At 40.3% G+C, this 24,326-nt stretch overlaps 1 protein-coding gene across 2 annotated transcripts in view; it reads left to right on the top strand.

The window, feature by feature from the left end:
* CDH13 (cadherin 13) overlaps window positions 1–24,052 on the top strand; it is a 517,521-nt gene extending 493,469 nt beyond the window's left edge. The window contains exons 12-14 of one of the 2 annotated variants that reach the window (XM_068150857.1): window positions 1,899–2,132; window positions 3,407–3,622; window positions 18,332–24,052. In XM_068150857.1, coding sequence (XP_068006958.1) covers window positions 1,899–2,132; window positions 3,407–3,622; window positions 18,332–18,339 — 458 coding nt within the window. In that variant the 3' untranslated portion in view covers window positions 18,340–24,052. Of the gene's footprint in view, window positions 1–1,898; window positions 2,133–3,406; window positions 3,661–18,331 lie in introns of those variants that run through there. The other variant, XM_068150856.1, reaches the window with a different exon arrangement.
* Window positions 24,053–24,326: the final 274 nt, after the last annotated feature.

Genomic DNA, 24,326 nt, shown 5'->3' with positions numbered 1-24,326 from the left:
GTAGACCATCCAGAGAAGAAGTCATTGAAATGGACAGGAGCAATTTCCTTTTTCTCTGTTTGTGAGTAATAGTTGAGTGGCTCATAAGCCATCCAAAGGGAGTCAAACACTTCCACGGGAGGGAAAATGTAGCCATGTCTGCGTTTGACTAAATAACACCACATTCATAATGCTGTTGGCTTCTTAATTTCAAAAGGCAGATTTTAATATTACTGACTTCAGAGAAAGATAAGGGCACTGCATAAGACATTATCAGTCCAGTGTGGAAATAATGCATTCAAAATTAAAGACAGCAGTTTAATTAAGTGCATGAAAGGCTGGCTTTTATGATCATATTTCAAATACTCAAATGTCTTTTCATCCATTCTGCAGTATGACTTTACTTAATAATATATCAAGAACAAAAACTGTATTGGAGTCTTTCTGCAAATTCAATTAGTCCAATAAAAAGTGAAAAATAATTTCTTTTTCATTACAAAGACCTCAGCCCTAGCCCTTCTGATGACAAAGTGCAAGATGAAGAGGGGAGGAAAGCTAAAGGACTGTGAAAATTCTGCCTTTGTTATGCATTTATGTGTGCATGAAACAGATGAAGTGTCACATTAGTTGCATTTGTTATTGAAAGGACTAATTGCATTCTGCTGCTGTAAGTAGTTTATCAGATCTAGGCCACAGGGTATTTACTTCTCCCTTAAGATGCACTCACAGTGCAGTAATAACTCCATAGTTTATTGGGCTGCTATAGGCAGGGTAATTATGCTAAAGTGTAGCTCTTTCTGTGCTGAACTTAAAGCTACCATGACACATTGCACCAGTGCTTTACAGGTTAAGTGCGACCCCTTGAATCCTTTCTAACTCGTTTATAGCTAAGGGAAGTGCAGAGATCGTAGATCTTGTGTACTAAACCAGAAAAACAAGTAACACAAGCAGCCCAGAAGTGCAGCATTTCAAATGAGAATTTCCTAAGTATGGCACACAATGAGGTAATGTGCATTTAGAAAACTTTGTGGTCTGTTACAATAGGATGGCAAAGGCATCTGTGAGAAGATATTGAGCTTTAGACTGAAAGCAGTAGGTTACTGGCTCAACCATGGCACACAGCTGTAGTGACTGAAAGTTTTACCACTTGTCAGCTCCTCTCTGACCTCTGTGAAATGAGGTACACATCTCAGTCTGGCTCTTGGTGGGCAGACATCTCCATTACAAAACACTTCCAGGGCCGTGGCTGCTTTGTCTGTCACAGCCTTGGCACCAAGACTTGTAGCAGTACCATGATAAATAATCAACCTTCTCACCTCTGAAACTGGTTTTTGCAGGTCAAGGCAGGCTGGAAAATAATCTGAGAAAGCAGTGAAGTTTCAGCCTAAAACAGGGTGGCTCTGGGTAAATGAAATATCTCATTTTCCAGAGTTGTGTGTTGACAGATTTCTCTTCTGCTTAGAGCTGAGGACTGGTGGGGAATGATCTTGTCCTGTTCTGTTTATGGACACTTACTATATGAATTGATCCTTCTCTGCTGTCATTCTTCCTCTTACTTGTTCTTGATTCTGTGCTGTCTATCTAGGGGTTGATTTCTACTATGTGTCTCTTGGTATGTATTTATGAACAGATTCTCTCCCAGGTATCTATTTTATGTCCTAATCTCATTGTAACTTCAAAATATTCCTCTCCCAGAGGTTTCCTTAGAATAATTATCCATACTGTAGGGAATCAGGCTGCCTTCTGAAAAATACAGCAACAAATTTACAATAGGAACTCATCAGATTTTTCAAGCTATACTTTTCATACAATAAAGGTAAGAACTATGAAAATAATTTCCCTTTGCAAGCATGCAGATACAAACGAGAGCAAGTGTTATGAAAGTATGTTTCAATAAACATGTTTGTGTTTTCATACAGGTAACCCTCCTGCTACAGGTACAGGAACTTTACACATCACCTTGGAGGATGTCAATGACAATGTCCCATCCCTTTATCCAACGCTGGCAAAAGTTTGTGATGATGCAAAAGATCTCAAGGTAGTTGTACTAGGAGCATCAGACAAAGACCTTCATCCCAACACAGACCCATTCAAATTTGAACTGAGTAAGCAATCTGGTCCAGAAAAACCGTGGAGAATCACCAAGCTTAACAGTAAGTCTACTTGGGTATTCTTAAGTATTTAGTCCTTCCACCTCTATGTCCCAGTACACTCACATTGAGGCCACCAACTGGGTGAATTCAAGAGCCGCTGTGCACAAAGATCTTGTAGGATGGACCCACTGCTGCTGCTTTATGCTCTGGTTTTGCTCAGATCAGCTGCCTGCTGGGACTTACTAACAGTCTGGCTTATCTCTCAAATCTCAACTTTTTTTTCTCTTCTCACTATGTTTACCAAACATTTCTCCTTTAGCTGTGCATTAAAGAAGGGCTAACAATGACTTAAAAAATTGCAAGGACTGACACATTTCCCAGTATAGAATTTGAGATACACAGGGCTTTCTGTAGGTCTGCATGAAACTTCTGTGTGGGCTTTAGCAATGTACTTGAAAAACTTCCTGCCTAGAGTATTTGGAGTCTTCACAAGTACCTAAGTGCACTGGGACTGTGCACTCTTGGTAAGAGGATGAAAGCACATGCTATGCAATTGCAGAAAATATGGCAAATTGTGGGCATGAAGTTCTACCTTTCTCTTTAACACAGATTATTTCTTTTTGTTTTCTGGCCTGTTTTATTTCCCTCTGTTGCTATCAAATCTTTTAGCAGTTCATTTTGTATTCTTCTCAGAGAAAAAAAACTATCTAAAGGTGGATGTGATGTATGTACTTGCCTGCAGGACAAAGGAGTCATTTTCTTTACTGTTCTCCAGACACTCAACAAACCCATGTTAATCCCCCTAAAAGAGTCAGCACACTTGCTGCAATACTGATAACTGTTGTGACCTGCTCAAGTGGAGCAGAGCTGTGGATCTGAGGGTGCTTTACTTCTCAGTGCAGCTGGGGAAGCAGTTAAGCAGCTTGGCCTGTACTTCCTTGCAAGAAGAGTTGGTTTTTTTCCTTTGGCAAACAGATATATCCTTCCCCCGAGTGTTGCTTGGGCAATGACAGGCCTCACCATTTCATTAGTGTATTAATTTCCAAAGGAAAATTCTGCCAATAATTTGCAGACCAAACAATGCGTTTAAACCAAGGGGGCTCCTAAAAATCTGTCTTTTGGTGAGGTTTGTAATAAGTTTGCAATTAACTCTCAGCCTATGAAAGACTTTTTGTATTGCCTTTTCTAGTTCAAGTCTTTAATCTTTTCCTTAGCGTGCTCTCATTTTCTTTTTAATTTCCATTCGTAACTGTGGCATATCTGACACTGTATACAGATTCCTCTTCCCTTTCAAACAACCACTAATTGGCTAATTGTCACCTCATCCTTTGCAGATACTCATGCCCAGGTCATCCTGCTTCAAAATCTGAAAAAGGCCAATTACAACATCCCCATCTCAGTGACAGATTCTGGAAAACCGCCTCTGACTAACGTCACAGAACTGAAATTACAAGTGTGTTCCTGCAAGAAATCCAAAATGGACTGCAGTGCCAGTGATGCCCTCCATATCAGCATGACCCTCATCCTTCTCTCACTCTTCAGTTTATTTTGTAAGTCTTTTCCTGTACTGTAAGTAATGAAGCATTATTTAGGTACTCATTTGTATGCTGTATAAGAGAGCCTATGGAGGGAGAAGTTAAATTCATACACTGAAACCATAATGCTGTAAGTTTGGTGCTTTTTCCTGAGGAAGTAGCTATAAAAAAACAGGCAAGGGAGGAGTTTTCACAGTCAAAAAATAGCAATGAATGCCTGGTTGTCAAATTAAGACACAGAAGCAATAATTTAAAGAAGAATCAAAGAGAATTAGAGCTAGCATATGATAAACTAAGAAGTACCAGCTGTAGTAGCAGATTTGTGAGACGCTTGCTTTCATCTCCCTGCACTTGAATTCAATTCAAAAACAGAAACAGGAGATTAAAGGTGTTCTTGTAACAATAGCTGTTCTGGGTCACCATGAAAATGAGAACTGTCTGCTTCAATCTATTCCTCTGTATAAAGTGCGCAAGCAACTGGAACATGAGGAACTCATTCGAGATTCTGGGCTTAAAGCCACCCAGAATTGATAATCAGATTGAAAGCCTGGGTTGGAGGGCAGCGAAAACTGATAGGTAACGGAAGCTCCTGCTGCTTCTGAGAAAGCTCTCTAAAAGAGACTTAGAAAATTCCTAATTTGGATTGCAAGGAGTGAAAAAAAGAAATTCCAGAACGACTGAAGAGTTGGACTTCAAAGGCCTGAAATCCAACACCTAACCTACCTGTGTCCCTGGCTTGTCCTGTGGCAGCTTCCAGCAAATTTTTTGATACAGTGTTATTTTGAGTTTCTTATCTATTCAAAGAGGAATAGCTGTATCCTATAGCTACAATAATAAATCTGCTATTCAATGATTATCATCATCATCTTATGCTAGCAAAATGCATTATATGGTGAATTAATACCTGAGCCATGGTAAAAGACCTTATATACTTGATGGGATAAAATCTAGCAGGAAGCAGAGAGAGAGGTCAAGGCAGAGATAATTTACACATCTGAAGCTTGGTGTGTGCTTGAATACATATCTTGTTGGGGTTTTTTTCTTAGAGTATATTATTTGTAGCCCAAAAGGTCAGCATGAAGGTCGTTGTGAGAAAATTAGAACCAGCTCATGTTTGTGATGCTCTTTGAAGATTAAAGGGACTATATAAATACTAAGTTCAAATTCACATTCTTTGTCCCAGTCAGTGACATCTGAAGTACCTCCACTGGCTTTGGTTCAGTTATTCTGGGTTTAGCCTGCTGGAACCAAATGCAGACTTGAGCTGGTAGAAGTGATATGTTAAAAATATTTGACAGTATGTGACACTATCACACCACTGATGGAAATATGCAGCACTGTTGGTTCAGCTGTATTTTTGTTACTACTTCCTAAATGCTGCTGGTGCTATACTAGGCATGACTTTCACCACTGGAATTACTTCCTTATCTGACATAATTTGCACTTGAACTTTATTTACATTAGTGTATCTGCTCAGAATACAATGAGGTAGAGAAAACCTTTTGTCTTTCCTTTTCAAGTAATCATCTTGCCTATTTCTAGGGCCAAAGAAGTCTGATCATTTTCCTTTTATTGAATTATAAAAAAAAACAAACCCTAGTTCTAGGTATTGAAAAGCTCTTCTGGAGTTATTGTTCTTGATTGTTGACCTTCTCCAGCTCAACTGTGGGTAGAATACAGGCCCCTGGTTCTCTGAATGACAGAGGGATTCCCTCTCCTGTTGTAAAAGAATAAGACTGAACAGTCTTTACACTGTGAGAAAACGCAGATGTGCCTAGAGCCTTCCTGCAGCCTTACCTTCCCTTCAGAGTACTGTAATGAGTAGAGAGAGTTGTCATTTTAAATAAGAGGAGTAAGATTACACAACTAATCTGCCAGCAGTATGATGTTCTGCTCTGTTGTCTAAGTGATAAAACCAAAACAAAGAGGAAAAAGTGAGTTGAAAAAAAAGGGGAAGGAAAGATGTCCCCTTGGGCAGCAGCTGTTTTATACACAGCTGCAAGAGAGAGCTTGAATTCCATAAGGAGACTTCAGCAGAGAGAGACCTAATCCTCGATACAGGACTATGTTGTTGGGGGTGTGTGTGTTGGGGTTGATTGGTTGTTTTGCTAGAATTTGCTGCTATTCAGTGGTGTGGTTTGGATTCACCCAGCCACACAGTGAATCAGGTACTCCACATCTGGTACAGTTACCCAGTCGTGCTTGTGCAAAGCCAGCAAGCATAACAACATCCATAACCACAGTCCTCGGGTGTAAATGACTACATGGAGGCATAAAAGAGTGAGGAAGGAGCCGGTTAAAATAATGTGGTTCTGTATTTGAACTTCTCTAAAATGTGCTGGTATCACTGCCTTCCCAGCTCATTTCCACATAGAGGTTTGGGTTTTTTATAACTGTGATTAGTTCCATTGCAATGTTTTGTATAGTCCAAATATTTATCAGAGTAATCAAAGATTACGACGCCATAAACCCAGAGAACTTTAGTGCTTATCGAACAGATGAAACATCCCATTTCTGGTGGCAAGTTATGGGTTTAATTTTTGCAAAAGCCCTTACGTGGCTCACTTCCCTCCCAATGTTTATGTTTTATGAGGCTCTTGTTCCTAGGAGGTAAATCCTTCAGTCAAATGAACTTTGCTATTCATGCCAAAGTGTTTCTTTTTGTATCTGACATCTGGTGTGATGATAGATAGCCCTATGAAAGAGCTGCTTATGGTAAAAGGCACCCTGCATGAATCTTCCCCCTAGAAAACGCCTTGGTATTACCATTTAAATGGTGCAATTCTTATCTCTACTTAGAATTTGAGACTCCTTTGTAAATCATGGCAGAAGTCATATGTGGTAGATTTCTGAAGTATCTGATCACAGAACTGAAGGGCCTGATTAAAACTGTAATGCATGCAAAGAGCAGCAGTTCCACCTATTCTGTAGCTGCCCTACTGTGCTCAGTATACTGAAGGATAATGGGATACGGACTGCAGCATTGCCCAGAAGCCCTTGGAGAGGCAGATAGACTTGGAACAAGAAAAATTTAGTTCTTGACAGCCAGAAATAGAAAATATAAAATGCCAACGTATGGGAGCAGATTGCTGGGTTTCTGCAACACACAGTAAGGTGTTTGGTAGAATTAAAAGATGGTGAATAGAGAGTTGATTGGGGGGAAAAAAGAACATATTTGCATATTTTGTACTTAACTTGTTACCACTGGCAATCTCTGAAGTCAAGCTGGAAAGATGCATGGTGGGCAGACAGAGGACTTTTCAGTTATAATAGTAAATAGCAATAGATATTGGAAAGAATATTAAGTCTTGTGCCATTAATGCACCATGTTTTTAAAATGGAACCTAGGGTAGTGAAATCTTGTCCTCTGTCAGTTTTTTCTAGCCACTACTAGGGACAAAATAGGACCAAAATGTTCAGGAATCATTTAGAATTTAGTCATTCAGATTGAGGAAAAGAACAGAACAATTAAGGAGAGCTGGGTTTCCTAGTCAGGGAGAAAGACTAAATAAATCCATTTCTCAAGGAACTGAAAGCATGTTAGGCGTGTCTGATGCTGGGGCTGAGATTGTCCATGTAGGCCCTTAGTGCTGTAGTGTTACAGTCATCACAAGTTTTCAGTTCACAGTCAAAATAGCTGTTCAGAATTAATGTAACCAAAGTGATGTGTTCAGCAACACTAGAATCGTAGACAAGTTCTCTCTGGAAAGCTCAAGAACACTTTTTCTAAGGACAAGGGACAGATAGAGGGGGGCAAAAGTGTGCCCTTATTGCATTCTATAAATTGGTAGCTGATACTGTGTTTAGGTATTGGTTGTTCTCCCTTAGAGGGAGAACGGATTCCTGAAGCAAAATTTTCAAGGTATGCTCCCTTGAAGTATCAAAGATTTCACAACAGATCATTGTAAATAGATATTTAGCAAACATTTAACAGCTCAAGATTTATTGAGGTCAGTAAAGCTGCTCTCTTTGTCCACTGGCAGTGGCATGGCAGGGTAAGTTTCTCTAAGAAACTCACTCAGAACAAGCCAAAGCCATATACTGAAGAACTTTCAGCAATTAAGTTGCATGCAGGTGACTGTGAAAAAGATTAAAAAAACCCAAATGTGTGTATATTGTCATAAGGAAGTCAGCAACAAAAACTGCCCTAGGCCCTATGGGAGACTGAAAGAATTACTCCATCTGGAAAAAGCAGGCTTTACATTCATTAAAAATTATTATTATTATTTAAAGGAGTATTTGAATTCTGGACTTCAGCTTTGACAATAATTATTTAACTTAATTGTGTAATTATAGAATGATAATTGTATTTCATATTGCCTTTTATATGCAACATAAAAGACCAAGTCAGATTAAATTGTAGGGAATCAAAGGACTAAAGGAAGAACCAAAGGCACAATAGTCATGTCCTGAACAAGCAGAATTCAGAGAGATTCTTTTTGCAGCTCAGTCATACTAGCAATAATAACTTAGTTATATTCCCTTGTTATGAAAAGACTGGACTTGAAATAATTGATGTTATGGGAGGGGGAATAATATATGTTCATCAGTCATCTAAGATAAGAAACTTTCTGCTCACCTGGCCAGTCAAAATTGTAAGTTGACTTTAGTTTTGTTCCTAATAATGGAATACTTATTTAAACTCAAGTGAGAGAGACTGGGGGGGAGGGGGGGTGAGGAGGCAAAATACTGTTATGAAGAATTTACATAAGCTGGAGGTCTCTACATTGAAATTAATTTCTTAAACTGAGGGTGAAAGGCCTCAGGTATGTTGAAAAACAGAGGCTGGCACAGATGTTTGCACTGTGATTACAAAGAAGCCTCAGAGATATCCTTCAGTTTAGCTCCCTGTTAATTTTCTGGCTTAATGCCTGCTGTTCCCCACTGTAATACTCTCCTGATTTGACAAATGCAGCTGTAGGGTCAAGAGATAAAATAAATTTTTTTTTTTTTTTTTTTTTTTTTTTTCTCCCCTTCCCTTGAAAATTACTCAGGTGGTATTACACTGTTGCAAAAATTCAAAGTGTATTAAACTGGTAGATTTGAACCTGCATCTGGGTTGAGGCAATCCCAGGCACAAATACAGGCTGGGGAGTGACTGGCTGGAAAGTAGCCCTGAGGAGAGAGACTTGGGGGTGCTGGTGGACAAAAAGCTCAACATGAGCTCTCAGTGTGCACTTGCAGCCCACAAAGCCAATCAGATCCTGGGCTGCATCCGGAGAAGTGTGGCTAGCAGGTCGAGGGAGGTGATCCTCCTCCTCTACTCAGCCCTGGTGAGACCCCACCTGGAGTACTGTGTCCAGTTCTGGAGCCCCTATTACAAGAGGGATGTGGAGGTGCTGGAACATGTCCAGAGAAGGGCCACAAGGATGAGCAGAGGGCTGGAGCACCTCTCCTATGAGGACAGACTGAAGGAGTTGGGGCTGTTCAGTCTGCAGAAGAGAAGGCTCCGAGGTGACCTCATTGTGGCCTTCCAGTATCTGCAGGGGGCCTACAGGAAGGCTGGGGAAGGACTTCTCAGGATCTCAGGTAGTGATAGGACTAGGGGGAATGGAATGAAGCTGGAGGTGGGGAGATTCAGGCTAGATGTGAGGAGGAGGTTCTTCACCATGAGAGTGGTGAAACCCTGGAATGGGTTGTCCAGGGAGGTGGTTGAGGCCCCGTCCCTGGGGGTGTTTAAGAGCAGGCTGGATGAGGCTCTGGCCAGGCTGATCTAGTGTGGGGTGTCCCTGCCCATGGCAGGGGGGTTGTAACTAGATGATCCTTGTGGTCCCTTCCAACCCTGAATGAAACTATGAAACCTACCTGAACACAGACAGCCAGAGTTAAACTACACTGTTATATTTTACCTGTCTCATTTTTGGAAGCAACAGAAGCATCTGTATCTCTTGTATGTTCTGTGTTATTTGTGCAGGAGCATCAAATGTCTGAAGACTGAAGCAAAGTGTTCTTCAATTGTGTAAGACTAAGACAAATCATGGCAGGTTTCAAATGGAAAAGTCCTTTAAGGTCACTGCTCTTTCCATTACAAGTGCAGCTTTGTTTCCTGCAGATTCATGGTTTGCAGCCTTTATTGTGAATGAATTGGCTTAGTTTTAGACAATCAGTGCATTTTTTTTTCAGGGCTCAACTACAGCCTAGTTTTTACAGTAGGAGTTTTGATTATATTTTTTTTTCTCCTCAAAAGTTTGTTCCTGTTCTACATAGTTCCAAAGAGGAAGCTGCAGAGGAACCACTCCAAATATGTAAATTTGCTAAAAACACTACTCTCTTCCTTGTTTGGGATTTCTAATCTTTCTAATCTCCTGCAGCAATTTTCTTCTTTTCAGACCAGTGGCATTTAATTAAAAAAAAAAGTAATCAGTTTAATTAGCTAGACTTTGAAAGTTTGCAAGATAAAACTTCCCGTTTCTGAGAGGTAAAATATCCCAATACTGGCTAGAATGTCAGAAAGTACTCAAAGGGGGAGAGTTTTTCTGTGAAGGGTGGTTTGAGGGGTGGGTTTGCAGCACTAAAAGTTAAGTTACGGTCTTGCATGTGGGTGCTTGGAGTGGCAGCTAAATAATGCTACCCAAGTAACTGGAAATTACTGATGTCTTGTGAGCTCTTCTTGAGCCAAGTAACAGCAGCAATATCCACTATTATTTTAATGCTTAGTACCTGTGTAATACAAATGGGTTTGTTCATGCTATTATTAGTGCTAAATTACCAGTGATCATAGATGCTTTCTCAGATTTGCCTATAGGAGAGATGCCATTTTTCTCCTTGAAGTTTTTGGTTGATTAGACTCTAGAGAGGCAAGAATGGTTTGGGGGTTAAGAAATTGCATTGAGATTTTCACTCTTAACACAGACCTCTATGTCCAGTCTTCCAGTTGCTCTACAGCTGAGTCCTTCAGTGTGTTGTGCAGATGGCTTTGGGAGCACACCTAAAGTTAATGGGGCTCGAAACGGCACAGAAGTCCATGTGTATGTACATAATTGGAGACAGGATGTTTATGTACCTAGTCATATAGACATGACAAATCGAAATACCCTCAAATTGTACATCAGCATATTTGAAGTGTACTTAATGACATTACATTTTATTGAGTCAATTAAGTGGGAAATGGCATTTTATGCACATTTTAAACCACCCAAACATGTTCCAGAAGTGTGGACATGAAAAAATACAACCATTTAGAAGACACTTCTGGAATGCAGAAGAGAAAAAACTGTTACTAGCAGACACAGCTCCTTCCCTGAGAGCTGTAATATTGTTCCTGATGGTCATTCTGTAGACATGAAATGAACAGTTAAAGAGATTGGTTTGATAGACCATTCAGTGTTGTGAATTCAAATGAACAGTTTATGCTTTCATTTTCTCAACAGTAATGGGTGATATATAATACTTTCTATTTCTTTTCTGAACAACCTCTTAAAGCCATATAAATATATAATTTCAGATAGTTATCATCTGAATTGTACTGGAGTGGGCTGTGACTAAAAACTAGAGCTGAAAATATTACCAGTTCAAACATGTATTTTCCTTCTGTCACTAATGGCCATTGTACAGTATGGGATTTTTGTTTCTTTTAACCCTCCCTGTCCTCAGAGATCTCCCCACTCTAACATCCAAACGCCTCAGAATGTGCTCTCCCTGCAGAGAGCTTGTTCTTCAGCTGTAAATGCAAAATATTGCATTAAAGATGAATGGGGGAGATTTGCTGTGCTTAGTTTGGTGATGTTGCTTTTGCTTCTCTACTAGACAGCTGGTGCTTACACAGCCTTTTAAAATGCCCCTGATGTTTGGAGTATTCCAGACTACATCTTAAAGCTGTACATTGCTCACACCCTTGATGTGTCTATGGCACTGGGTGGTGCTGTAAGCTGTCATGCTTACCAGTGCTGCATGAAAAATTTTGTAGTAGTTTGACATTAACATAACCAAACCTGACAATTTCCTAATTGTTTGTTTTTTCTTCCCTTTTCCAAGGCTTCCATGCATACTACTTTCCTTTCATCTTCATTCTTACTTAATATTTTTCTTTGTAGATGATTCTTTTAGTATTCCAAGATGGGATTGGTACATGCCTGCAGCTCCAAATGTGCCTGGACTACTTATGTTCATGTTCTGCTTATTAAAAACTGATTGTAAACAAAGCTGTACTGATGTGGAAGATGAGACCTGACTGCTTAAGCAGCTATACAGGGCTTAGAAGCTTGGCCTGTTATTGCATTTGATGCATTCATTTCCAGCAAAAATATGAAAAAGTAGGAGTCTTGTTCAATGATACTATTTCAAATCTGTACTTATTTATTTCACTTGCTAAATAGTTTCAACTGTTCAGCTAAAATTATCAGATTAGAGCATCAGAGCAGGTAGAAAGCTCTGCAATTGCTTTGAAAACAAAGAACTGGAAAAGAAAGAAGACATTTACAGCCTATTGATCAAGTGAAGGTGACATTGCTTTGCAAAAGTACCCAGCTACAATTCATATCAATTTAAAAAACAACAATAAGCTGGGATATTTTACCTGCTTTACTCTAGGAACCACCCCCAGTGAGATAATTCATAGTGCTAGTAAAGAGGGGTTTTATTAGAAGGAGCTTTATGAGATAAACATAGCTCTGCACTGGACTAGATGGCACACAGGTCAGAATTTCTAAGCCAGCACAAAATTTCAGAGCACTTCATCAGGAGAGCCCATTACACACTGAGTGTGGGTGGATTAGTGGCAAGGAAGTGGCAAAGCAGAAACAAGGATTCAATGGCTCAGAAGAATAAGAGCACTTTGGTGTAAACCAGCATTGTTTCAGATCTGCCAGTTAAAGAAGTTAGCTGTGTGAGATGCACTCTTGGAAATATCTGCTGGTGTCAACCACATCCCCTTTGGAAATTACTTCAACCTGAGCAACTTATTCCCTGCACAAGCTGATTAGTTTGGATTGGCATCTTTCTCCCCTGTCTTGCCAGTTGGGGCCAATTGCAGAGTGCACACTGGCATTTCAGTCCCTGAAGTTAAATATTGACAGTGGTATATGAGAGCCTACCGGAGCTCTGAGAAGAATGATGAGATGCTCATTTCACAAACCCAGAGCTAATGCATGCTGGGGTTTTCCTGTCGGTAAGAACTTTCAACTCAATTCCTCACATAAATGGGAAACAAATTCTATACAAGGTTAGAAGCTGCATAGTTTTGGAATAAAACCATTTGCTTCTCTCTTCCTTATAAACTTTTCCATGATGCAATCACTAATTTGCTCCAGTCACAAGCATACCTACTGCTACTCCTGATACCAAACCTGACTTTCTTAATTACAGGAAGACAGACACAATAGCTTTCAGAGGATAACTCTTTCAGTCTTTTAAAGGTTTGGGGTGAAAAGATCCCCTGTGTGGAGAAGACAATACCTGAGCAGTTAAAAAACACTGACCACTAGATTTTGGCACTTGCAGCAAAGCTTTGGCAGCACTTTGAAGCACTTGAGAGGTCAGAGAAGAACTTAACTGTTCAATTATTATTTCACACAAAAGCACCAAATCTAACAGTTTCTAGGCACATGGTGCAAACACTGAGACACTTTTGGGATTGAAAGCCGCCCGTGATAAACCATCCAGTGATGCAGATGAAAATCATTTTTGTTTTCCTAAGTAAGTTCTATCTGAAGGTTAAATTAATAACTATGTATCTAATTAATGTCCTTTTGTAGCTGATAAATCCAGGAAATAAGTGCCTGGCTGTTGATTAGCTGCCTAATCAGAAACATGGGTCTGATCCCTTCTGCCATTTTCACATTGCCTCTTTAACATTACTGAGGTTTTCATAAAGTCCATGATGTAATGTGGGCTTTCAATCATGCCAAGATTAATGTAATAATTCTGATGAGAGGGTAATTGAAAGAAATCTGAAAGAAATGGAGCATGCCTGAGTTGAACTTCAAACTCCAGCTGTGCTAACACTTTTCTCTATGCTAAATGGGACTTAAAGGATGAATGCATCTTGGGTAAAGTTCAATCCCGCACAGAGGGTCACCATGAAACCTAGATGCCTTTAATTTTTATGAGTTTTTAACTGCAATGTAGGATGCATTATCTATGTAATGAGAGGTTAGTTTGGTCTCATAAGGAACACATCTTCCAAAGGCTTTGCATTACTCGATTCAGATGGTTTGCTTTAAAATAAGCAGGGAATTGGGTCACTAGTGCTCAGAGAAAGCTAAGGCTGCAACAGAGAAAGCTGTGTGCCTGGGAAGTGCCAAAGCATTTTCTGAGATCAGGAGGAGTTATTTTTGCAAATAAGGTTGTTTATTGGCTGATTAGAAGGGTTCTGCTGGAATGTGAGCTCTTGGCAACTTGAACCATAGTGAATGAGGTTATATGCTACCAGCTGCCTTTTTTATTAGGAGGGGGCATTACAAACTTCATTTTAAAGAGTCAGAGCAAAATCCAGAAGGAACACATCTATCACATAAACCAGCACTGTGAAAGAGGCAGGTAGTGATAGTCATAAGTCAGCATTATAGGCACCTAATCTACTAGGTGGCTTGCTCCTTTTCTGTGCCAACTGAGCACCCAAACCCCCATGATTAGATGACAATTCATACTTGTTCTGGGGAGGTTGCCACCGACTTCAACAACTCTATTGACCTTCCAAAACCAGTCAACATTCTATGATTCTATTCTGTGAAAACATCACCAGTGGGAATAGAAAGGGGGTTTTATTTTATTTAAGTTTCTACACCATGACTCTCCCTACCTTAAACTGCACACCTAGACCTGTATTCCTGTGATATCATTGCACTCCACTCTATCAGTGCATTAGATCCAAATAAACACATACAACGGTTGTCAGTTTTCTTGACCAGCAAAGGCAAACATCATCTTCTAATGCCAAAGTACCACTGCCAACAAACACCATCTGTTTATGATAACAAGCTGTGCTTTCTTACACAGGACCCGCTAACCATAATAGCAATAATATAGCCAGGGAGCACATCAAAATACCCTTACCTTTTTGACTGTCTTCTTACAAGGCATGTGGCTGATTGTCTCTCTCGAATGTTGAAGAGTGAAGAGGTAGAACAGAGGAGACCTGTGAGATAAAAAATGGTGAAGATAGCATTAGAGACTCCAGTGAGCCTCATTTCTGTACAAAGTGATATATAGCTGTGCCAGCTTCATGCTGCTTCTGCATTCCCTAGATACCTCTAGGGAAAGGTGGAGGGTGACCACCTAAGAGCAGCAATGCACACATCACCCTTGTGGCTTTCATGCCTGCAGCCACGTGCAGTGAATTAGGAAGACAGAAATTGTATTTGAAACAACAGAGGGGGTATCACAACTGTTGAGTGCTGGACCAGTTGTAGAGACTAGACTGTTCTTAATAGCCAACACAATGAAATTAAATAATTAGTAGGCATAATGCTCATTAATGCACACATATCTAAACCTGCCAGGCACAGGCTTATCAGGATGTTAAGTTCCTCTAAGAGAGAGAGAGAGTTAGCATGGATCAGCAAACTTGCTCCCTGCACACATTATTTGCACATTTTATACGCCCAGTATTCCTTAAATGCTAGCATCTTTTAAAGGTTGCATCTGGCAACAGCACATAAATCATGTGTGATATAAAATACATAAGGAATGGATAAAAATACAAATAAAGCAAAAATAAAAAATAAAATGAACACAACCTCATTGAAGACAGTAGAACACAACCCTAGAAGTCAGCAATCTTCAGGTCTGCTGTTTAGAGATGAGATTCAAATAAGAAGTAAATTCTAGTAAATATTTATCAGCACATGTGTGTTTCTGGAAGTTTCATTTCATTCTTTTTTATGGGGAGAATAAAGGGCAGGGGGTGGGGAAAGAAAAAAAAACCCAAACCCCAAACCCACAACCAAACAAGAAAGCTACAATTCCTTTACAGAAAGCTAGAAAGAACATTGGAATTCCAGCTGGGAAAAGAGGTTTTTAAATATGGACCAGATGCTTATCATATCCCTGGAGAATTTATAACAGAGGAGTTCTGTTGATTGCAGCAGATCTGCTTACATTCATCATTGAGTTTTCTGCACAATAAGTTGGCTGAGTTTAATTGCTGCAGATTTGGTATTAAGGGGATTCCTGGCCAGAACGCTTGTCCAATAACACTTCATATGGCTGTTCCAGAATATTTTAGTCAGTCAGTTTGCACCTGATAAACTTTGACAGAACTAAAAGGCTAACTTCTCTACTGGACATAAGCAATTAGCCCTATGAGGAGAGGCTGAGGGAGCTGGAATTGATTAGCCTGGAGAAGAGGAGGCTCAGGAGTGACCTCATTGTCCTCTACTACTACCTGAAAGGTGGTTGTAGCCAGGAAGGGGTTGGTCTCTTCTCCCAGGCAACCAGCACCAGAACAAGGGGACACAGTCTCAAGCTGCGCCAGGGGAGGTTTAGACTCGAGGTGAGGAGAAATGTCTTCACCAAGCGAGTCATTCGTCACTGGAATGTGCTGCCCAGGGAGGTGGTGGAGTCAACGTCCCTGGAGGGGTTCAAGAGGGGATTGGACGTGGCACTTGGTGCCATGGTCTAGTCATGAGGTCTGTGTTGATAGGTTGGACTCAATGATCCTCAAGGTCTCTTCCAACCTTAGTTATACTGTGATACTGTAATCTTGTGTCAGCTTCATGAGCAAGGATAAGGACAGAGGTGATCTCAAATCTTCTTGCTGGAAACTACCAAAGGCAATTATCCACCGAAATTTGACAACATACAGTTTTAAATGTTGATCTAGAATCTGCTTCTTTTAAGCCCCAAATTAAGTCTTTATCAATCCAACTTTATCAGAGGGTGAAGTCATCATTACAGAGCAGAGGGATATATTCTGTCCTTTCAAACAACATTTGGAGTAAGATAAATCTTTTTACTCAGCTTCAATCAAGGCTGGTGAAAGGGCTGAACCCGTGGTGGTCTTGGCACCCTTTGCAAAGATTGCTGTAGATGTGTCAGAAGAGGCAGATGTTAAGGAGACAGCATTTTATGGATGCTTGCAGGGAGCTCCTCCTACTGCACGTGAAAGGTTGGGAAAAAGCCCAGACATTGCTTTGAGAATATGTCATTGACAGCTGCCATCGTGGGCTATCACTGAGGTGGAAAACAGGTCCTGTAAGGATAATCCAGGAAAAGATGTGCTGTAGGGAAAAGCCCATGAAGGAGTTGGAGCAGCAGAGACTTTGTAAGTGGCAGACTAGGAAAAAGCTCTCTGCAGCGAAAGGCTGGCAGGATGTGAGAGCAGCAGCTTAAATTTGTCCATAGCTGTAAAAAAATGTTGCAAAGCAGCTAACTGAGGGGAGCCTGGGAAGGAAGATTTAGCTGTTTGAACAGCTAGAGAAAGCCCTTTGGGATGATGTGTGAAAAAGAAATAATTCTAGATTAAGACATAGCCTAAATGCATAGACCTAGAGAGGAGATTCCAGGGCAAAATCCTTCAGTTTGTTTCTGGTTGAATAAGGGGCAAAAGGATAGTGCTGTCCTGAACAATCAAAGGAAGAACTAGGAGTGCTTTAGGGTAAAGATTTAAGAGCTCAGTTTTAGCTCTGCAGAGCTGTCAGCTAAACATTGAAAAGGTATCAGAGCTACAGGTCGACATTTCAGTCTAAATGGAAAAGCAGGTAAAGAGAGCAAGATCTCTGAACTGTCAGCACTGAAGTGATTGCCTGAACATGTGTGGTGTCACAGAGAAGGGGAAGAAAGTGAAGTGGGAACAAAAAGGGGTTCCCCAGAAACCTAGGATTGAGGAAATGAGAAAGAAGGACATGCCAGAAAAGTGATTAGAGAAATCACAATAAAATGACAGGAGTCATCACAGGAGCCAAGGGAAGCACCAGATTTCCAGGCATCTGATTAAATGGGTCAAATGCAGCAGAAAGGTCAGAAAATATGAAGCTAAGAAACCATTTCAGTAGAAAGTGGCTAGGCAAGGACTGTGGAGGTATGAAATAAAAGAAGAGCTGGAGTGGTGCTTGAAGAGGCAGGTGGGGTAACAAAGCAAGCTTTTGTCATGAGGAAGAAGCTAACCTTCCACAGACAAAAATTAGCATAGGAAAAAGCAAATTCATAGCTACAACTGAACTGTGTCCAAGCCCTACAGGAGTAAAGTGACCCATTAACTAACAAGGAACGATACATTTACTCCTAATCTCCATTTTCCTGATATTCTTTACTATCTTTCTGTTATCAGAGTGCCCACCTAAAACAAATAAAATCATTCAGGCTGTGCTACCTTCACTTTATTAAAACAAAATGCTAGACAGTCCACCTAAGATTTATGTTTCTGCAGCAACATGACTGTGACACAAGCTCTGTTGTTCCCTGGCACATTCACAAGCTATAAGGCGCTAGAGCATGTTGTTTTTAAGAAGATCCTGTTTGTTTGGTCTTGGCTTGTCGGTGCATGTGTACGCAAGGGAGTGACTCACTGGCATTTTTGCTGGCGCTCCTGCACTAACATAAATGTTCAAGGTGTCTAATGGGGAAAATAAGGACCTGGTTTGAGGTTTACACTCAGACTTCTGCACTACACCTACCTGAATTGCACTACAAAGGTCTCTGAAGGACCCAGGTGACATTTTGGGTTTTTCTCTTGTAAATGTCTGTTTTCACAAATAATTGCTTCTGAGCTAGGATAATTTATATTTAAAAAGTGACACTCAGTTGTGATCTGCATAGCAATAATCACACACATTTCCCATCATTTAGGTCTGTAAGAACTCCTGACATTTGAAGCTGTCCTACCGAGTTGCCGTGGCAACGAGAGAAAAGAAACCGTCAGCTCTGAAGATTGCAGTTTACAGTTACTGTTCTTCACTACTAGGCCTCAGTTGCTCCAGATTCAGTTTAATTTGCAACCTCACTTACTCTCTGTCCAACTCTCCATTGGTGTTTGACAGCCTCTGCCCTAACGCCCGTCCACGAGCGGATTCCTCTTGCAAGACGCAAGGTTAACGCGCATTTTCTCTGAATGTTAAAAGACCATGACATCTAAACTGGACCCTGGGGGAGCAGAAAACAGATTGACTCCATTCTTTTTCTATCTGTTGACTTGTTGCTATTCAACTGTTCAGAAAATATTTTGTCTGTGGGTTAGTATTTGTATATGTATGAGTGTATGTATATATATATTTATATTTATAGAAAGAGAAGCGTTATACAGAGGTTTAGCTTTTATAACATACTCATCTGGAGCGTGTAAAGGACAAGGCAGAGCAATACAGCCACAGATGAATTGCAACTACTCTGCCATGGCTAAACCTACTGTCTTTGCTGTTGGTAGTGTGGCCAGGAGAAGAGAGCCACCAGCAGTCATGCTGCTCTGACAGCCGCTTTGTGGACACAGACAAAGCAGGCCCTGGGTTCTGCACTGTCTTGTACCTCAGGTTCAGTAAATAAGAAATGCAGGTCCCCCTGGCTTGTTGCTGAGCTGAACTGCTCTCCCCGTGCCCCAAGGGGATTCACAATCCAGCAGGAGCAGAGCGCTTGGCTCCCATTCCAGTGGGAGGTGCTGGAAGCTGATTTGTAAGGAAGTAGGAAGCAGCCAGCTGCGACCGACACCCTGTGGGTCACTATTCACAGCCGTGGGAGTGCTGAGCCTGACTTTAAAAGGACTAAAGTCAGCTTCCTCTATGTTCCTGCAGGTAATCATTGGCGGGGCAGTTTACAAAATTGAAGCCTTCTGTCAGCCCTGCAGACACAGTCCAGTGGGTGGATGGGGAGCTGATGGGAACAGCAAAGGCAAAGCCCTTCTCAGAAGCACGGCTCTCTCCCTCTGCCATTGGGCGGCTGACAGTACAGACCTCAGTGCAAGGAGGAAAACAGAAGCCCTGTTCTATAAATACAATCACACCCATGAATATATATATACACACACACACATACGTACACACATAGCCATGTACACACCGTTTCCAGTCAGGAGTAACACGAGCATTTCTTTGTGTGCGTAAACTTAACCACACTTCTTTGCAGACATGGGAAAAAAAGGGTGTTCGTTGTATATGGTTATGAATCCTTTTTTATTCTGTGAGCATGTAAGGTCAGAAACAAAAAGAAAAAAAAACAAACCCACAAACCTAACTGTATCAAGATGATCTTCTTGTTAATAAATTGTAAATGATCCATCAAAGCTCACACCAAATTTTTATAAAATTAACACAGAGTATACTAGTGACAGACTGTGGCTTTTATTAGAGCTTGCCAGTAACTAGGGTAAGGTAAGTGTCTTAGAATATTTTAACAAACTTGCTTATTTAAAGTTTAAACAAGAAAGCTTCCTTATGCAATAGAACTTTGCAGTTGCATTCTTTAGTTAGCATTTTTACAGTACCTATGAGTCATACTGTATGTTGTCTTTCCTACAGTGAGATTATGAGCATATCTTCCACACCACGCCTATGTTTCAGTAGTAAAGCTTTTTGGAAGCATTAAGAAGTCCAAAACATACTTTTACTTTGCCATAATGCTACACTAGATATTAAATGTGTGTTGGTGGTTAAAAATTGCTGTACAATAGCTTTTCTCTGACTTCCTGTATTGTACCAGATATAAAACAGGTCTTTTTTTCCCCCCTTTTTTTTTTCCCCTATGTTTTTCCTGGTTGTTTCAATCAACAGGAGTAATAACAACAGCAACAGAGGAAAAATTATTTTGTGTTGTGAACTTCCCTAACATTGTAGATTTCTCGATAAGATACAAGCTGCCTTCAGACACAAACCTATTTTTCTATTCCAACTCAACTCCTCCAGTCCTGACCAAGCAGAATCTCCCCCTGCTCTTGTTTGTCTTGCAGCACGCTCTAGGTTCCAATTACCAAGGCAGTACCTTGGGGCTGATGGGAGTTTCTGTCCAGCAAAGGGCTGCAGGAGTGGGCTGTTAGGCAGCTGCAGGTGTTTCAGCAGGAAAGTGCCTGATCTCAAACATTAACATAGGCATGCTTCTAGTTCTCTTTCTTTGCCCATGCCTTGTTATAATCATACACTGCTGTTTTATCATCAACAATCATTTATTTAAAAAAAATAATAATAAAAAAATATATAGAATTTTCAGGTAGGTTTTTCAAAAAGAGAAACACTCACCAAATGCATTACACCCTGTATTTTCAACATGTATACTTAATGAGTGTGTCCACATGCACCCAAAGATAAACTGCGCCCTATGCTTTGATCTACAAAACCTCTATCTCGAATAAAAGAAATTACAATACCCTCCTCCACAAATACTCTTCTTCTACTTGCTTACTTCCTCTCTCTACCCAGCAAAACCCACCTCTGGAAAGACACCCATTGAGATTAGTATCATTTCTACCAAATACCAGAAGAAGCTACCCTTTTCTTATTTAAAACAAGGCTCAGGAAGAATTTGATGGATCATTCCAAAGGCATTCAAAATGAGGAACAAAGGAAAATCTCTCCTGCCTGGAACCACACTAACAATGGGAAGATTCTTTCTACCACTTTGTACCCAAAGACAAGAGATCCTTCTTCTTGGATAACACTGCAACCTCTTGGTGTGTGGAGGGTCAGTATCATGGCTGAAACTCTCAATAAGACACATCAAAGCCTTCGTTCACCACTATCACTTTATTTCTGCACCTAGATTAAAGCCTCTCAGCCTTGACTGTGTGCCTCTAGGCCTAATCACTGGAGTACCTAAGTATGCAAAGAGAAGTTGAAGCTGCCATGTTATTGTTTCTCCCTCTCTGTGCTTCAGAACAAACCCCATTTAACAAGAGATTGTGGCACTTTCTGTAGCATTATACAGGTGAGGAACCACATTAGAGTCTGAGTTTTCCTACCTGAATAAGCTTGTCATCTCTGGCTCCAAAAATGATCCCCATTTCCTGAAACAAAGGAGCAACAATAATTGATAACTTTTTCTACAATATCATGAAAAAGAGTAGAGAAGTCACAAAACTGTCTGGTTTGGTTTTTTTTTAACAGTTGCTTATGTTCAACATAAACCAAGCTCACTGATTTTATAGCATAGCACTTATTTCTGCCTGTCTATTTTAGTCACTACAACATTTATCTCAGTCTGTATTTGTTGACACACAATGCTACCTAGAGTCAAAAAGGCAGGGAATTTATTGTCATTTTAGAACATACACAAAACTTCTGGTGAAAAAAAAAAAATCATTGCACTTGACTTGAAAAGAGTATCTGCTGTTAAAACACAAATTTGGTATAACAATCAGTGTGAGGAGTTTATTAGCAAGACAAAGGTCTCATTTGTGGCGTACTTGCTAATTGAACCCCTTTCTGTACACCTCATACCTGTGCTTTCACGATATGCCTATGTGCAGCTGTTAGTGTGCATTTTGATCAGTAACTGTAGGTCTGGAGATTAAAACAAAGGGACATGATCTGAATTTCCTACTGGGTACTAAGGAAAATGAGGTAAGAGTGGAACACTGGCTTACACACTTTGAGTCCTGTTCTCATCACATTTACACTGGTGTAAATTGAAGAGCAACTCCATTACTAGAACTGTTTGAGATTCAGTTGAACATCCAAACCTCTCCACATAATGTTTTTATTGGTCTTCTGCAAACAGAAATATGGCAATATTTGCCATGGGATTGTTGAGTGCTTATATAGTATGAAAAGTCTGTCTTTTTATGACACACAGAGAAACCTACAGCTCTGATGCCTCCCAGAGATGACTCCCTCCCTTCACTGACCATGTTAATGGGTCCCTAAGGCACCCAACATAATTTGGTTTAGCCTAAAATGTCTGGGGCCCGTGGTTAAATAATTCATCCTGGTCTCCTGCATAGTCATTTATGTTGGGATTACTATAGGACAAGCCTCATTTATTAAATTAAGGATTTACAAATCAGTTTGCAGGGCCCTAGCTTAAATGTTTTATCACTACAAAAAGACAGACAGATGTTATATTAACAGCTTCTACATGGCTGGTCTTTTTCTTACAAAGACCTCCCATCTGAAGTACCAAGAAAGCTGCCAATTTTCTTCATTGCTATTGATACACTCAGCCCCTTGAAACAGCAGAATTTTGTACACAAATAGCTTTACATCACTATTTGTCCAAAGGCTGTTTTTTTTGGGGGGGGGATGGGCTTGATAGTATCTTATTTAATTAAAAAGAAACAACCACCACCACAAGATAAATTATATTAAAGTCACATCAGCTAGAGAACATCAAACTCTGATCTTGTCTCCCCTAGAAACTCTGTTGTCTGAGATACACTGTCCAATGCTAACAAAATACCAATAACCAAATGGAAAGATTTTTCTTTCACAATTAATTCTGTGATTTATAAGCTTTAGCATTAATATGAAAAGTACATTAATAACTGTCATTGCAACTACCCTATTTAAAGCCAGTTTGCTATGTAAAACACACAACCCATTGACTACACCATTCTCTTGCCTCACATCAAGGTAAGCTGGTGGATTTATTTGTCCAAATGAAAGGGATACACTCATATACTCTCAGTGGAAAGTCACTAGTTGCACAATTGCTATGTGTGTGTATATATGTAGATATATAGAGATATACACATACAAATATATATATATATATATATATAAAATATATGCAGATGGAGGGAGAGTAATACAACACAAGGACTGGGAATAAGCAGTTTAATTCCATGAATTATAGATGAATACATGAGTAACGGGACAGCACGGCCAAACATCTGCCAAATCAGTCTGCTTTAAAGAAAACAAGGTGAAAAATCCCCAAACACTAAACACCAGACTTATCCCAACTCTCACATTGCATTTATGCTACCTTTAGCTGTCCCCTCTGAACACAATTATATCACTTGAAGATATGCGTAATTGTCTACTGACTCATTTTCAGTTGTTCATGTATCACCAGGTCACCAGTAGTGGAAAGGGAAGGGTTTATAGCAAATTTCTGCATTACTGTGCTTTCAGTGGGACAGCTACTGGGGAAAGTTTCATCCACCCTTTGAACACCACACACCTCCTCTGCATCAGCAAATGACTGTGTTCGATGGCTTCGTGGTGAAAACAATAAAGACAGAGTGTGTGTCCCTGCATACACACCCTGCCTGGGGCTGCAGAGCGAGGGCCTGTCTGGTGGACCAGGGGGTGAATTCAGCATGAACAAGCTGTGTTGTTACTGCCATTTCAGACGGAATCCTCTTGTGAAATCATATTTGCCCCATAACAAATGCTGTCTCTAAGTTACCACCAAGGGTTTTTGATTATTTTCTTTCTTATTTTTAAAGTTCAAGCAAGGAGGAATTTTTTCCTTTTTCTAAAGATCCTTAATTCAGATACTTTTCCAGTGAACTGTTCCTTTGGACCCTAGTTGCTGAATTGCTTGCTGTTTCTGAGGTGTAAATAAACGTTTTGATTTATGACGTGGTTGCAAAGAAACTTGTAATTTATTTGTGACATGCTCAAATAAAGGATGTGTGGGCTTTTACCTTTGTCTGGTAGACCTTCCTGATGCAATACAGCAGCAGTGAAGAAGGACGACTACAAAATGACCTTGAGACTGCCAAAAGGCTGCAACACCCTACAAGAAACTCCCACACTGCTCTAAGTAAAAAGAGATAAATTGCAGCCTTCAGCCCCAGCATGCCATGGCTATGGAATGTGAGTCTGGAGGTTAGAGAGGTAAATAAGGTTTGACCGCTCAAGAAAGCGCTAGCAGACCGTTCAGCATCCTTTCAAGTGACAGCAACAATTTGCCCTAG

The sequence above is a fragment of the Melanerpes formicivorus genome, unplaced genomic scaffold (assembly GCF_026170545.1).
Source record: "Melanerpes formicivorus ecotype bairdi unplaced genomic scaffold, bMelFor1.0.p_v2 SCAF_20, whole genome shotgun sequence".
Lineage (NCBI taxonomy): Eukaryota > Metazoa > Chordata > Aves > Piciformes > Picidae > Melanerpes > Melanerpes formicivorus.
The sequence above is the reverse complement of the archived record's forward strand: the minus strand, read 5'-3'. Positions and strand labels throughout refer to the sequence as shown.